The sequence below is a fragment of the Haliotis rufescens genome, unplaced genomic scaffold (genome assembly GCF_023055435.1).
Source record: "Haliotis rufescens isolate VD_foot unplaced genomic scaffold, xgHalRufe1.0.p SCAF_40, whole genome shotgun sequence".
Lineage (NCBI taxonomy): Eukaryota > Metazoa > Mollusca > Gastropoda > Lepetellida > Haliotidae > Haliotis > Haliotis rufescens.
The window spans coordinates 1586076-1603622 of NW_025964113.1; the positions used below are offsets into that span (position 1 = coordinate 1586076).

Sequence of the window (17547 nt, forward strand, 5' to 3'; positions counted from 1 at the left end):
AGTAAACATTCATAACATGACCATATATACATCATTAGCGGTTTATCTGGTTGTGTTGACTTATTTCTATGTATGTTTGTTGAGGGTTATTTTGACACAGTGGGTCTATTATTCAATGTATACGCCCTTTAAATAGTACTACAGTCATATCACGGCATGTCAGCTTAATGTGAGAAGAAAGACACGCAGGTCGTGGACGTTAACCTCTGTTCAGCCCGTCTATCGCTAATACGCGAAACAGAATGCATGCGTGCGTTGTTTTAGCTGTGTGTCCAGTCAAGACGATGTTAATGTGATGTGTACAACAGTGTGTGAGTGAGTATGGTTTTGCGCCGCATTTTTAGTGCAATATTCCAGCAATATAACGGCGGGGGACACATTGCACATTAACGGCTTAAACACATTGCACCTTAAACACATTGCACATTGCAGCCGGGTCCTAGGCGTTACGAATTAACCCTTAAACCAATAGGCTAGACCAACATCTAGTCTCTGAAATGAACATATCGTACAGAAAAAAACAGTTGTTCAATTATGTTAATAAAAATAAAATGAAAAGGAGCCCAGAGAATGATAAACATTATATACTGGGAACGCCAAACAACGTCATTGCGAAATGGTTACCGTCAACACTTCTAATGACTACCCAGGACTATGAGCATCAGCAAAACTGAAATCCACATCAGCCAGATGCTGTCAGGAGAACGCTTGACAATCTTGTTTTTATCAGCGATCAATGTTCAGAAGTGTCAACCAGACACACGCTCCGACAGTGGTGGTCCCACTCGCCTATATAAACCGTCCCTTCGCCTCATATTTTCTAAAAGGCTGTCTTGATTAATACGAGCGTTTTCAAATCAGCACGAAATACATATTTAGTCACCGTGTAAGACATGCACTATCTGTATCTTAAATGTGATACATGTATGATAACCCTGGTATGCAGAATTTGATTGATATGTAGATTGTAAATATAACGACAACATCTAAAGCTCGGGCATATTCGGCAGTTTCCGATACCAAAAGGTAACGATCACAGATACTTAATCTATTAACCACTGAAGGGAGGCCATCGTCCGAGGCGACGCAATTCACTATGCAGAGTTGCGTCCCTTGGGCACAACATAATTCTATGATTGTTGGTTCGAGTCCATACCCGTGCTCGTGGATTTAACCAAAGTCGTACCCGTCTGGGGCCTGCATCACTTTGGGCTTTCCTCTCGCATCAAGCCGACACGGCGTGTTATAACTGGAATACTGTTCCATGCGGCCTTAAACCAAATCACACACTTACTAAATAAACATGTTTCCACGCTGCAGCATTTGCATACTTGGAACGGCTTTTGCTCAAAACACAAATTGCAAACCACTTCGTTAGCTGTATGTCACAGTATTGTAGAAATCCCAAGGTTTACTTGGGACTTCAGTTTTAACCTGCGAGTGACGGATCAAATTATTGACACGCCTCCGAAGAATAATATACTCAACAACAACAAATCCTGTGACACCAGTATTTTAGTGTATTTTTCATACAAGTAAAGTTTGGTTTTCAATATTGTAGTACATGTATGGGATCAAGTCACAAAAACGCAACTGCTACAGAAAAGCATGCATTTCATGCAAAAGTTGACTTTTATGTAAGCCCCATGCATTTCACTACCCAAGAATGGGTATAAAAAACATGTGCGTTAACGGGATTCCATATGCATTGTTTAGCATCGTGCTGACAACAACCACTCAGAAAAACAACAAAATTACGCAATTATTTAACATTACGAAATGCCACGCCTGTCCGAAAATGAGCGTCTGCGAGCCATTGGTATGCTTGAAGCAGGATCGAGTCAACGTGATGTTGCAAGACAATTTAACGTCCACAGAAACACCATTTGGTGTTAATGGCAACGTTGGCAACAGACGAATGCAGTCAGAGACCATCCTCGGTGTGGGAGGCCACGCGTGACCAATAATCGACAAGACAACTGGATTCGAACAACACACCTTCGAAATCGATTCCAGCCAGTAACAGTGACTGCAAGAAGCATCCCTGGCCTTCGACGAATATTTTCACAAAGCGTACGTCGTCGCCTCAGATGTGCAGGGATTGTCGCCAGAAGACCCGCCAGACATCCCAGACGTATTGACAGGAAACCACCGTAAAGAACGTCAAGCACGTCTACAGTTGTGCAGACAGCGTCTACACTGTACGGCCATGCAGTGGGGACAAGTTCTATTCACTGACGACTCTCGTTTTCACCTCAGCCACAGCGATGGACGGATTCGAGTGTACCGACGTCGAGGTGAACTTTACGTCAATCATTGTGTCATGGAAGAAGATCGGTTCGGTGGCGGCAGCGTTATTGTATGGTGTTGGATTACAGCAAGACAGAGGACCCGTTTGATAATGGTAGAGGGAAATCTCAATGGACAGCGCCACCGCGACGAGATCATCGGCCATGTTGTTCTACCGTTTTTTGCGTCGTCATGGCCCAGGCATTATCTTTCAACATGACAACGCCCGGCCTCATATTGCCCGACTTGTTCAGGATTCTCTTCAACAAAACAACGTGAATGTCATCCCCTGGCCGGCTCGCTCCCCTGATCTCTCACCAATCGAGCACATGTGGGATGAGATGGATCGGCTCCTTCGCTTTCGCGTCAACCACGTGTTCCACAGACACTCCAGGAACTTCGAAACATGCTCCAGCAGATATGGAGAGATATCCCACAGGACTTGAGGTGGACACACACGCTACTGATTTGTAAATTGACATTTTGGCATGTTCATGGCAAATTAAACCATTTGAACACTTACAAGAGTCTTTTATCTTATGTTGCAAGCCGAAATTGTTTCAGATTTGGTAAAAAACATCACTTTGCATTAAATCTTATTCACATGGCAAAAAAAGAAAATTTTATGTGCACAAATAATGGAATAACAGCACAATATTAGCTGAGATAGAATATTTTACTGCATCTTCAAAAAGAATATCCCAATACCCTTTGCACATGATTAGGCAACGTATTCAAGCAAGTATTATCTGCATTTAGTTCAGAGCTATGTCAAACCAATGTGATAATAGTGACAACAAATGCACCTTTCAACTCGAACCGTAGCTTATCAACTGTAGTACTGTGTCTAAATGTGATTATTAAATACAGATTCATTATACATCTCTCTCTCTCTCTCTCTCTCTCTCTCTCTCACTGTCTCTCTCTCTGTCTCAGTTTCTATATCCCTCCCTGCCTCCTCCCCCCTCTCTCTCACTGTCTCAGTTGCTCTATCCCTCCCTCCCTGCCTCCTCCCCCTCCCCCCCCCCCCCCCCCCCCCCACACACACACACACACACCTCTCTCTCACTGTCTCTGTGTCTCCCTCCCTCCCTGTGTCCTTTCCTCTCTCTCTCTCTCACTGTCTCTCTCTCTCTCTGTCTCAGTTTCTCTGTCTCAGTTTCTCTATCCCTCCCAGCCTCCTCCCCCCCCCCCCCCCTCTCCTCTCTCTTTCTCGCTCTCCTTTACAATGATAGCGCTATGAAAACATGAACAATGAGAACATACGTGGACAGTTTCAATTTGCAGACGACGTAATCTATATTGTTGTTAGTGTGCATTCAACCATTGCACATTGCAGAACGGCAGGGTGCACTCAAATAATGATTTATTGTCTTCGTCGAGACAGTACGCGAAACTAGCACGACGCAGATTGTTTGAATCTAGTTAAAACCTCAAGTCTTTCTTAAAAGTCAGAGTGTTTTCCTGCAGTGACAGAGAGTGTCACCTTCAAACCGTAACAGGTGTTGCAGCCTGTATGTGTGTGTGATACATCATCACAATTTGGGGATGTTTCGTCCACATCCGGGTAATCCGAGTTCGTGGATGTGTGTGTGATATACTGTTGGCGACAACCGTTGACGAGATTTTATCACGACTGCATGTGACTATTTCGTGCTGGATGATATTGTTCTGTGTATCATGACTGTGTGTGGCGGTTGCTGATGATGTGATACACAAAGGAGACTTATTTGGGTCAAGGCAACAGACCTGGCAATGTCTGCAGCACAACATATGGGGGTATATCACGTTCAGACCTCGCCCAATGGAATGATCATAAAATAGTGTGCAAGGGCAGGCTCAGAACTCATACCCTTTGGACGTCCACATGTGCTCTGTTCCATTGACATCGGAAACGTAAATACAAGGATCGTGACATAAGGCTTTCAGCAACATGGATTAACAATTTGAAGTGTTGCACTTGATGTCTGGGACCAATTCAAGAATAAAGACGTAGTGGTTCATCTCATCTTCTGAACTGGGCAGCTACTAAGTCATGGCGAGGCTTGGTGTTGTGTTGTTGGCATACTGTCTGTCCATCTGTGTGTCTGGGAGTCTGTGTCCAGCTGGAACAACAAGGAAAGTGTCACTGAATGGAAAACTTGGGTCTCAGGAGTTTCCAAATCTATTTTTCATGGAAAATATTTTATCAAACATGACAAACCTGGGGGAGGATGTACATCTGGATATATCAGAAAATGCTATTACAGATTTGCCGTTTCAAGTATTCAACCACACAATCTTTCAACGAGTTACTTCCTTGAATTTGTCAAACAATAACCTAACAAAGATATCAGAAGGGTTATTTAACCAGTTCAAGTGTTTAAAAATCTTAAATTTAGCTGATAATGAACTTGAGAAGATTTCAAATGATGCCTTTAATGAACACAGTGATCTTGTGGAGCTCATACTCAAGAATAATGTTCTGACAAATCTTCCCTCAGGAATCCTTGGTACTGGTGAAGAGAACTCAACCCTGAGGAGATTTGATGCATCTCGGAACAGGATCAGATTCATTGGTGACAATGTCTTCCATGAGGGTCTGGTCTTTCTGGAGCAAGTTGATCTTTCTTATAACTACCTGGAGGCATTTGAGCCCTGGCCATACATTCCAAGGATATCAATCTATTCAAATAAGCTGTTCTTCAATCTTCAGTATAATCACATCTCACGTTTCTCAAACACTCTGGGGTGGACACAGATCAGAGAGCCCAATGTAATTGTTAATCTTACACACAACAGACTCAGGTACTTCAGGAAAGAGGATTTCAGTCAATATGTGGCCGGTAAGATGCCTACAATAGTTCAAATAGATGAAATGAGGCTCATTGTCCGGGACAACCCATGGTTCTGTGATTGTGGATTTCATTATTTATTGAAGCAAATCAATGACACGTTCTATTATGGTACTAATGTTGCCCAAAGCTTCATGAGCTGTGATGGTCCCAGTGAATTCAAGGGATACAATCTTTCTTATTTCTTCAATCATCCAGACCAACTTATTTGTAATATCACAGAAAGATGTCCTGCTGACTGCAAGTGTCAAGACCGACCTCATGATGGCTACATACTTGTGGACTGCTCCAGTGCAGGAGAATACGCCGACTTACCACAGACTGTGCCTCCGGGGCCATTGTTTCTTCAACTGCCTCATAACAAAATAACTTCATTGTCTCGCAGAGATTACCTACAAAATATCACAAAACTTGATGTGTCTTCAAATAACATTTTACATTTGGAAGATTCCTTTCTTGAGAAAGTAACAAGTTTGGAATATATTGACATTAGAAACAACAGTTTAAAGACTCTGCCACATAAACTTAGAAACTTTCGCATGTCATCCGTCAGGTTCAGTGGAAACCCACTCGTCTGCTCATGTGACACCATTTGGCTAAATGATTGGGTAAGACGTAATTCTGAGAACATGTCTTCTGACTTCCTGTCTCGTCATTTGTGCTATCACAATGGACGTTATTTACGTCTTGTCGATTTGAATTGGAACTCTCTCGTCTGTTATCGAGATATCGCCATTAGTGTCAGTGTGGTGCTTGGAGTGTTACTTATCATTCTCATCGTTTGTACTGTCGTCTGCTGCAAGCGGAAATACGAGTGTAAAGTATTGTTGTATGATTACTTCCATGTTCATCTTTTTGACAAAGAATCATGTGAAAAGACAGAAGATACTAAGAAAATATATGATGTGTACCTTTCTATGGATAGGGAAAACGAGGACATCCGACTTTGGGTGAAAGATGAACTTTTGAAGCGACTCGAGAAAACGTCAAAGTCTCGTCCAGTATACAAGGTGTATTACCCCTGTCGTCAGGACAACTTTGGGGACAGCATAGCAGATCAGATGGTGGAGAACATCAACAAAAGTAGAAGAGTTCTTGCCATTGTAAATAGCTCCTATCTTCAAAACGGCTGGTCATTAGAAGAATTCGACCAAGGACATGATCTTATGGAAAAAACTAAATCAGGTCGTCTGATTGTTTTACAGCACGGTGATCTTGACCTCTCTACTGTGACACAGGAGCCATTGAAGACCTACTTGAGTGGACGTCATTGTTTGAATGTCTCTGACCGGTGGTTGTGGAGGAAACTAAGATACGAACTGCCTGAAAAACCTTGAACCAACCCCATATCTGCGTCCAGGGAGAGCCTCGCGAGTGGTATCAGTACTATTCACACTTCTCTGTCCGAGAGTAGTGGAATATCTGGGAACCAGATGGACAACCCTGATTTGGTGTCGACTGATGTGGTATAGGTGTAGTGAACTTCACTTGACATCTCCTTAAGAGAAACTGCTGAGCAGATTCAGCTCAAATGTGATGGCACCAAGGTAACGAGTGTTCGAGTTGTGTTTAAGTCGTCTTTGGCAGTATTTGTATGAATATGAAGGTCTGTCCACGTATTGTGGGTGTAAGCCCAAACTGACGCAGGTCGTGCACGTTTATCGCTTTAGATTATGCCATTAATCAGTATAAATTAGCAGATCCTGAAATAATTACATGTAATGGGCGCATCTTAGACAGATGCGCTGTCGGTGTCTCGACTCCAATGTATGTTCCAAGGATTATGATTCATTTGTTACTTCATGTTCCAATCCCTGCATGAATAATGGGAAGAAAGAGATGTCCCAATACTCTCAAGCATACTGTTTCATGTATACCTTGGTAAAGGTATACTGATCGGTGTTGAAGCTCACCTGGGCTGTTGTAGATGATGTCAATCTATATGTTATTACTTGTTTTCAGAAACTGCTGATTCAAGTATGCTTAAATTTGAATCGATCGTTTTCATTTCATGTGGGCGGTCAGGTAGCCTTGTGGTTCAAGCGTTCGCTCGTCACGCCGAAGAACCGGGTTCGATTCCCGACATGGGTGCAATGTGTGAAGCCCATTTCTGGTGTCCCCCGCCGTGATATTGCTGGAATATTGCTAAAAGCGGCGTAAAAACATACTCACTCACTCACTCCTTTCATGGAGTTGCATTTTGGTTAAGCAGTCAAAATATTGTTTTTGGAAATCAGTATTGTACGTGGCATAAATTGTTAAGACTTTCACACAGTTACTTTTATGTATAAATGTTTACAAACTGTGCACAATGATTTATGTAAGTTCTATGCAGAAAGAGGTATAAAGTTAAATCTAAACAAACCAACGTGGAAGCTGGATTGTGTAGTACAGATGGCGCTCCAGCGTCATACAAGGGTAGAGTTGTAAAATAGGGTTTAGGGCCACGCGATTGTCACACAACTGTATGCATGTTTACAAGATGTGTACAACTGTATGACTTTGACAATATCACAGTGGGATTCGGATTTCTTGAAATTTCGTTATTGATTTGATAAATAGGAGCTTAAGTTAGTTAGGCTTAAGAATTACAGTAAACTACGGTTATAACGAACACGCTTATAACGAACTAACTTTTTAGTCCCGACTATTTGCTGTAGTTATGCTGTATATATGCTTATAACGAACTACGGTTATAACGAACTGAAAAAAGTAGTCCCTTTGAGTTCGTTATAACCGTAGTTTACTGTAGTTGTGTAATTGTAGAACCTTGTGGATATGCTGACCATTTCACATAACAACATACACAACTCATACAAACTATATTAAATACAAATATGGTATCTGGCAAATATTGCAAAACTGGTTTTGGTTGACATTAGTTAACAGTAGATGTGAATGTATAACATCGTGTAATCAGGTGAGCTACACTGTCCTGTGCGTTTTCAGGCATACTGAATTGCAGGCTTCGGTGAGTAATCACCAATTTAATATTTGTGTAGCTTTTGCACTGTTATGAAGGCTATGCTTATGTTGTCCCTCAAACATTCCTGAAATATTTAACTGGTCCCAGTGTGTGCTGCGTGTTGTGTGTTGTGAACCATTGTATTACCACTTCCTGGTATACTGTTACATCGGCCCTTATAACGCCTCAGCTTAGCATGAACATGCACGATCTTTTTAGATTATAAACCACTTGCCTCCGGTGTTGTATCAAACCTAACGCGGCGGGACGCATAAACAACACATATTCCCTGAACAATACTGCCACAACTTATTGTTTTCTTGCGTTAGAAACGTTTGATTCTCTAACCATATTCATAAAAATCGCAAAATTTTGGAATTCAATACACACGACGTGGAAAGAATCACTTTCTATGAACTGTTGTAGTTATCACACGGTGCACTATGGAAAACAAACGTGGATTTATCGCCACAAAGAACGAGTCTGTATTTTAGAGCAATATACTTCAGGAATCGGAGGAATTTTTTTTTGTATAAAAACTCTGTTGGGTAGTTTTTATTCAAATATTCTAGTTTGTTTGTTGTTTTACGCCGCACTATTCCAACTATATGAAGACTGTCTGTAAATAATCGAGTCTGGACCAGACATCATGACCTTTGATCCACACAATTGGGATACGACGACATTTATCAACGCGTCTGACCATCCCATCCTGTTAGTCGCCTCTTACAACAAGCATATAAATAGTTTAGTAGTTTATATATGTCAGCCTGTTGTAGAAAATATGTGTACTTATAGGCAAATAAATAGTAAGTAAAAATATTTATGATATGACTTTTTTTTTGCAAAAATCTGGCAGGCTGCCACTTGCAGTGCCGTATTGGAGCGTCACAAATCAGTGTTGAGAACCCCCAACTTCCCATTTTAGAAATTCAGAAGCCAGAGTGGACCGGTAAACCCTACGGCGCTGCGCTTTACAGCGAGGCCAATTTTGAACGGAACTCCACCGAGCGCCAGGCATCGGGAGCCCCACGCTTATAGAACGTGTACCAAACGGGACATCTTGACTGGACAGATCAGCCGGAATTTATCAGCGATCAATGTTCAGAAGTGTCAACCAGACACACGCTCCGACAGTAAAGGACTAACTGGCGTATATAAACCGTCCCTTCACGTCAAATATTCGAACATGCTGTCTTGATTAATAAGTGCGTTTTAAAATCAGTCTTGGGACGACATACATATTTAGTCACCGTATAAGATATGTACTATCTGTATCTTAAATGTGATACATTTATGATAACAAATGTATGCATAATTTGATTGGTATGTAGATTATAAATAAAACGACAACATCCAAAGCTCGGGTATATTCGGCAGTTTCCGTTGTAGATACCGGTGATGAGCTGCGATTGCTCCCACGTGAAAAATGATCCGTCCGTGTTGTGCATTCAGTGAAAAGGTGAATCATCGTCGTTCATGTTTTGCTGTAAATAAAAGCAACTGATTTAAGCGAAGAATTTCAGTTGTGACACATAATTTAACAGATAGGATACACAACAATATTATTTATAGAATACAAGATTACCTTTATTAAATTATTGTCTTAGTAAACGATCCGAAGCTTCATTAACTGCATCTGGGAGGCCTATTTTTACACTTATTCTTTTCAGACCCTCGAAGCGATTCCGAGGTAGATGAATCCTTTGAAGGAGCCGACTCAATGAGTATTGGGTGGTCGCCGCGTTTATCCTTTTGTCCCGAGAGCGTTGCTCGTGTTATCGTGCATTGGGATATTGCGATCTAATTTGTGAATACAATTGCCAAATCTTTCATCGGAATAGAATATGTTTAAACTGAAAATACTGAAATAAGAAACTAACAACCACAGACAGATTACCTATATAGTAAAATAAACCGTTACCTATTGACCATACGGTGGCACGGGTGACCAAGTCGTTAAAGGTGCCGCTATTCACCTCGCAGAGTTGCGTCCCTTTGGGCACGCCAGAAACCTGTGATTGTGGGTTCAAATCCCAGTTTGCCCCGTTTGTTTCTAGGCTTGTCAGCACCATACCCGTGCTCGTGGGTTTCACCGAAGTGGTAAAGACCTAAGACCTGCATCACTTCGGGCTTTCCTCTCACATTGAGCTGACACGCCATGATATAACTAGAACACTGTTAAAAGCGGCGTTAAACACAACTCACTCACTATTGGCCATTGTGGAAAGACCGTATTAATTTAAAAGATATCTGGTGTAGCAGCTGTAGCTAAAAAATATGTAAACTCCACGCTCAGCCCCAATTAAACACTGACTATAAATGTAAGATTATGTAAGAAGATACTACAGGGGGGCGAGTTAAAGTGTTCTCTAACTCTTCAGACTGTATTATTCCGTCTGTTTTGAAAGAGTGAGTGATCGAGTTGGGTTTAACGTCGCTTTTAACAGTATTCCAGTTATATCGCGGCGTGTCAGCTTAATGTGGGAGGAAAGCCCGAAGTGATGCAGGTCTCAGACGTTTACCACTTCGGTGAAACCCACGAGCACGGATATGGTGCTGACAAACCTAGAAACATAATCGGGGCGAACCGGGATTCGAACCCACAATCATAGGTTTCTGGCGTGCTCAAGGGACGCTACTCTGCACAGCGAATCGCGGCGCTTAAGGCAACTGGGTCACCCGTGCCCCCCTGTTTTGAAAGAAGTATTTTGAATCTGATATTTTATTGTTTTTTTTCATTGTTATTATCACTTCCTGGTACAAAAATTTGTTGGCCTCTTTGATCAAACATAGGGGCATGGACAGGCATACGTGGTTTTATGCATCCGTCTTCAGATTTTATACCACTTGCCTCCGGCTCGTATAAAACCTAACGCGGGACACATAAAAACACATATACTCTGAACGATACTGCCACAACGTACTGTTTATAGAAATGTTTGATTCTCATTAACCAGATTCATAAAACTCGCAATGTTTTGGAATTCGATACACACGACGTGAAAAGCATCACTGTATATGAACTGTTGTAGTTAACATAGGATGCACTGACCACACAAACATGAATTTACCGCTACAGAGAACGAGTCTTTTTTAGAACAATATTTTTTCAGGAATCGGAGGAATTCTATTTGTATAAAAACTCTGTTTGGTAATTTTGTATCAAATATTCTAGTAGTATATATATATATATACGCCGTATTCGAAAACACAAAAAATATGTGAAAAGGGTACTATATGTAGGAGGGTTAAAGTGTCCTCTCTTAAGACTGTATTATTGCGTCTTTTTTTAAAGAAATATTTTGAATCTGATATATATTTTATTGTTTTGTTCTGCGTGAATGAGAAATACCATTTGAAAAAAATAAATGTCATGGCCGTTTTGTTTTAATTTGAAGCTTCTGTCATATACAACAGCGAAGGGGTAGCATTCTGGTTGAAGCGTTCGTTCGTCACACCGATGGCCCGGGTTCGATCCCCGAAGTACTGATTGTGAAACCCATTCTGAAATGCAAACATTCTGATTAAACTTTAAAAAGGATGTAAAGTCAATTTATTCATTTACTGGCATTCAGGAAGAAGAAAACAGACAAATGTATGGATAAACTCTTCTGGTTTATTGCACAAAGCGACGTATCAATGTATAGTCTTACACCCTTACCAAGCTTGAGTGAGTGAGTTGGGTTTAACGCCGTTTTTAACAGTATTACAATTATATCGCGGCGTGTCAGCTTAACGTAGGAGCAAAGCCCGAGGTGATGCAGGTCTCAGGCCAAGCTTGAAACAAGTTTTAAAAAATCTATCTGGTTTTGTAGCTGTAGCTGGAAAGAATAACCAATCCCAATACAAATTCCCAGGAAACCCTCCCCCTCCCCCCAACACACACACACTCTCTCTCTCTCTCACACACACACACACACACTCTCTCTCTCACACACACACTCTCTCTCTCACACATACACACACACACACACTCTCTCTCTCTCTCACACACACACACACACACACACACACTCTCTCTCTCTCACACACACACTCTCACACACACACACACACACTCCCCCTATCTCTCTCACACACACACACACACACACACACACACACACACACACACACACACACACACACACACACACACACACACACACACACACTCACAATACAGCCCATGCAAGTTACACTTATTGAAAGAACATAAACTATTATTTGTTGAAAAAAAAGAGAGAGAAAAAATACACATAGCGTTCGTATACATTTCACGTTTCGCAATACCTTCAAATTTATTTTCAACTCAGCAGAATTCGGACCTGCAATCAATGAAGGAGTTTGTGAACAGACTATTGTTGACTCCCTCCCGCTTGGACGCAAAATGTCGAATGAAAATAACCAAATGACACGAGAATTACCATAACGCCCTCGTTGGAAGTGAATGACGATTCCTAAACTCCCCCCTGCTAATTTGAATGCGATGAGAAACACGTGCTGGCTGTTTTCAATGTCAACACGTTGATCACTGCTGTACGCTGAAGGTGGGGAGAGGTTGCCAACACAGTAGGATGCCTGTGAAATTCCCCACTTCAGTAAGCACATGACTTAAACAAAACTGGATTAGCCCCATGACATGAATTAACAATGCAGGACATGTAACATACACATTAATAACGCTGCCATTGCTCTGCCCTATTTTTTACCACGATTTGACATCTGTTCCACATCGCACTCCTCGCCAGGCTGCGAGAGGGCCTGTTTCACGTGTGTGTCAGACGCGCAACACTCAACCTCGACAACACTTTTATCGAAGATGATGCCGACCTGGAATAATTGATGCAGAACAGTGAAGCTATACCAACTTATTCAAGCTAAGTTGCTGAATATATATCTATTCTAATATCAATAGATTTGTGGATAGGCACGGGGTGTTTTAGCCGCGTGTATGTATTATTTTTATAAACAGATGGGATGAATTTGTTCGGAAATGTCATCAGATGTATTACACTTGGCCTGGGTGTAATGTAAATGGGTAAGGGACTGTGATCAAGTGTGCATGGCTTGTGGAGCAGAAGCCTGGTGAAGCCATTGTACACAATGTAACTTGGAAAACAACCCGTTTGCTTCAGGATTACCCGCCGGGAAATGGCAACGATACAATAACGAGGTAACATGCGTCAGGAAGATTTTGTGGTATTCTCTGATATACCGGTATGGTTTAAACATAGACACACAACAGCACAGAAATCGGTGGAACTAGGCGATCATGTTTTTGACTGAATTAGTTTTCAAGCAGTACTCCAAAGGGCACGGTGCCCTAGTTGTGGTGTTACCCCTGACATTAGAGATGACGGGAGGGTGCATGTATTCCCCAGCCATGCACGCAGGGCTTATCTGTGTTTACCGTTAGGAGTGGCTGCGGAGAGAGAGGTGGATTTAATGAACCTGACTTTTGACTTCAAAGATCATCCATGAATGTTGAATTAGGACCTGTTTAGTCAAGAATTAATACTTGACTTGTTGCAACATTTGCTATAAATATCACCTTGAGTTTCGCTCAGTTGGGAGGATATTGGAAGAGTCTGTGCAGCCAGGAGTACACGCGTGTAACAGTGGAACTACCTTTGAAAACTATCCTAAAACTTCTGATGTCCAGTTGTAGTGTATACGAATACAGTGGGAATGTACATGGTGTAACCAGAGTGAGCATCTACAGCGAAGCATATTCGTCCGCCCATCACGGGACAAGGAACAGGGCGTGACACAATTGTGGTAGGATAAGTGCTATGAAGGAACTTTCTCAATCCATCTTGAAATTAACCCACGATCTGTATGACCAACCACTAGAGACTTCCTGCTTGCTGCAGTGACATTTGAACATAATTGATGCATGTGAGCGTCATGTTTTCGAAGTGCTGCAACAAGACCTCAATACATGTCGTGCTGACATCAAGAGGTCATTATCACATGGAATGAACAGGTTGCAAGCCTGTGGGCTAGTGTATATATAACAACATCCGCGTGGTCTACATAAAGTATGTTCACTTATGCTGTATGGTACTTGTGTTTGTGGCGTGTCACAAGCGATAATTCCGAAATCAGAGATCAAGTTCAAGGGAGGACTGGCAATAAGTGCAACTGAGACCTATCATACTGAGACACTGTTTGCGAATATTAACTTTTTTGAATCAGCGGGACTGGAGCCGCCGCCCTTCCATCCATGATAAAGTTTGGTGACTTTGAACAATAATTTCAGTGGCTGATTATTCCAGAGGCTTGTTCCAATGTAAAGTGATTGAGTTTTCTTCTAATGACGTGCGGCAATTGGAAGGCGTATCGCCATGTTTTCAATGTACTCAGTGCTGCTTGTGGCCTGGCTGGCCATTGGTGTGTCTAGGAGCGCCTGTCCATCGGAATCTACGACCAAGAAACTTAATGGAAAACTTGGGTCTCCGGATTTTCCAAGTTTAGACCACCTTCTCATTATTTTGTCAAACGAGACAGACTCTAAGTCTAAGGGCATTGATTTGAATTTGTCTGAAAATTCAATAACAGAATTGACGTCTCAGACATTTGCTGATGCCATTTTTCAAAGAGTCACGTCATTGGATCTTTCGAGTAATAATCTGACAGAGATATCAAAAGGGTTGTTCAACAACTTGAAATGTTTGAGAATTTTGAATTTAGGTGCTAATAACTTACAGATTGTAGCAAGTGATGCATTTCATGGTCTGGGAAGTGTGAAGGTACTTATTCTGAGAGAGAATTACCTGACAGAACTGCCATCCGGAATACTGGATACTGGATCTGTGGCATCCCACCTCAGTGTGTTTGATGCTTCAAGGAACAGAATCGTTACCATCGGTGGGGAGGTATTCCACCAGGGATTGGTGTCTCTGAAAGAAGTGAACTTGTCATATAATCTCCTCAAGACGTTTGAGCCATGGCCATATATACCAGCTATCCCGTTGTCAAGGCTATTGCGGTTCAACCTTCAGCATAATGACATATCTCGGTTAACCAACAACCTCAGATGGACAAAAACCAGAGAATTTCAAGGCACTGTGGATCTGAGATACAACAGTTTCCGATACTTCAGAAAGGAACAGTTCAGTCAATACCTGGATGGAAAGGAGCCCACAGCTTTCGATATTGGGACGATGTATCTAAATTTCCATGACAATCCATGGTTCTGTGATTGTGGTCTACATTACGCTGTCAAAATAGCCAAAGACACCTTTTATCTTGTGGCAGCTCTTAATTATTTCCAATGTGATGGTCCAAGTGAATTCAAAGGAAAATATCTTTCTTATTTTTTCGATCATCCAGACCAACTGATTTGTAATATCACAGAAAGATGTCCTGCTGACTGCAAGTGTCAAGACCGACCTCATGATGGCTACATACTTGTGGACTGCTCCAGTGCAGGAGAATACGCCGACTTACCACAGACTGTGCCTCCGGGGCCATTGTTTCTTCAACTGTCTCATAACAAGATCACTTCATTGTCTCACAGAGATTACCTTCAAAATATCACAAAACTTGATGTGTCTTCAAATAACATTTTACATTTGGAAGGTTCGTTTCTTGAGAAAGTAATTAGTTTGGAATATCTTGACATTAGAAACAACAGTTTAAAGACCTTGCCGTCAAAAATTCAAAACTTTCGCATGTCATCCGTCAGGTTCAGTGGAAACCCACTCGTCTGCTCATGTGACACCATTTGGCTAAATGATTGGGTTAGACGTAATTCTGAGAACATGTCTTCTGACTTCCTGTCTCGTCACTTGTGCTATTACAATGGACGTTATTTACGTCTTGTCGATGTGACTTGGAACTCTCTCGTCTGTTATCGAGATATCGCCATTAGTGTCAGTGTGGTGCTTGGAGTGTTACTTATCATTCTCATCGTTTGTACTGTCGTCTGCTGCAAGCGGAAATACGAGTGTAAAGTATTGTTGTATGATTACTTCCGTTTCCATCCGTTTGACCACGCATCATGTGACAAGGCAGACGATGCAACTAAAACACATGATGTCTATATATCCATGGATAGAGAAAACGAAGACATCAGGCTTTGGGTGAAAGATAAACTTTTGAAACGACTCGAAAAAAAGTCAAAGTCTCGTCCAGTGTACAAGGTGTATTACCCCTGTCGTCAGGACGACTTTGGGGACAGTATTGCAGATCAGATGGTGGAGAACATCAACAAAAGTAGAAGAGTTCTTGCCATTGTAAATAGCTCCTATCTTAAAAACGGCTGGTCCATAGAAGAATTCGACTTCGCACATCGTCTTATGGAAGAAACTAAATCAGGTCGTCTGCTTGTTGTGCTGCATGGTGAACTTGACCTCTCTACTGTGACACAGGAGCCATTGAAGACCTACTTGAGTGGACGTCAATGTTTGAATGTCTCTGACCGGGGGTTGTGGAGGAAACTAAGGTACGAACTGCCTCAAAGACCTCGAACCAACCCGATATCCGCGTCCAGGGAGAGCCTCACGAGTGGTATCAGTAGTATTCATGCCTCTCTGTCCGAGAGTAGTGGAGTATCCGTGAATCAGATGGACAATCCTGATTTTGTGATGATCGGTGTGGTGTAGCTGTAGTGAACTTGACTTGAATGCAGCTTTGTAGTACTATTGCATACTAATCTGTGTGTGATGAGAATGGCGTGGAATAAATGTGATATTTGACACTCTCTTAGTGGTTATTGTCATCGTATAGGAGAGTATGATGCATGAGATGTTCTTAAGTTTCATCGAGATAGTCCACTAATCCCTGATTTAGTATGACAAAAGTATCGGGGTGTTGGCCTAACTGCGTTTACAGTATTCCCGAAATCGTTCATCAGTGAGTTAATATAGTTTTACACCGCTTTAAACAATAATGTGACAATAGCATCGCGGGAAACACTTGAAATCAAACAATCATTAACATTATGTATACTTCTGAGAATACACCCATTGTTGTGTCAGAGCCTTAAATGCCTGGTTTGGCTGTAGTCACGCTTGAAAATCTTTAGATTTTTCAACAGAAGTCTTTAATGCCAATATATCAAAACAGTTGTGAGATAAATACTATCCATCGCACTAAGAAAACGGCACATGAGCGAGACGGGAAAACGTCACTTCTTTCATCCAATATATATATTGTCACTTCATCTATATATATATAACTTCATTATATGTATTGGATGAAAGAAGTGACGTTTTCCCGTCTCGCCCATGTGCCGTTTTATTAGTGCGATGGATAGTATTTATCTCACAACTGTTTTGATACATTGGCATTAAAGACTTCTGTTGAAAAATCCAAAGATCTTCAAGTATATATATTGGGAAGATGGGAGGGACTAATTCCTGATGTCATGGAGGTAGAATTCTTAGAATTATACACAATGATAACTAGTGTTTGATCATTCCTTTGAATACATCACCTCTATACCATCATAGCCATTATTCGGGATCG

General features: G+C 41.6%; 1 protein-coding gene across 2 annotated transcripts; it reads left to right on the plus strand.

Moving 5' to 3' along the window:
- The first annotated feature begins 3614 nt into the window (after positions 1–3614).
- Positions 3615–16777, plus strand: LOC124138262 (protein toll-like). 2 transcript variants are annotated; one of them, XM_046504825.2, is made up of 2 exons: positions 3615–5664; positions 15752–16777. In XM_046504825.2, the coding sequence occupies exons 1-2, from the start codon at positions 4325–4327 to the stop codon at positions 16680–16682; spliced, it is 2271 nt and encodes a 756-aa protein (XP_046360781.2). In that variant the 5' UTR covers positions 3615–4324; the 3' UTR covers positions 16683–16777. The 2 variants fall into 2 exon arrangements, 1 of the variants encoding a protein (XP_046360781.2); XR_006861614.2 differs by lacking the exon at positions 15752–16777 and adding an exon at positions 7032–8910 and having other exon boundaries at positions 3623–6733.
- The last annotated feature ends 770 nt before the right edge of the window (positions 16778–17547 follow it).

Bases quoted from the DNA above. Each gene is read 5' to 3' on its own strand.
- LOC124138262 (XM_046504825.2), top strand. From the start codon at position 4,325: ATGGCGAGGCTTGGTGTTGTGTTGTTGGCATACTGTCTGTCCATCTGT. The intron at 5,665-15,751 runs GTCATCCGTCAG...AAACTTTCGCAT, and splicing joins AAACTTAGAAACTTTCGCAT to GTCATCCGTCAGGTTCAGTG.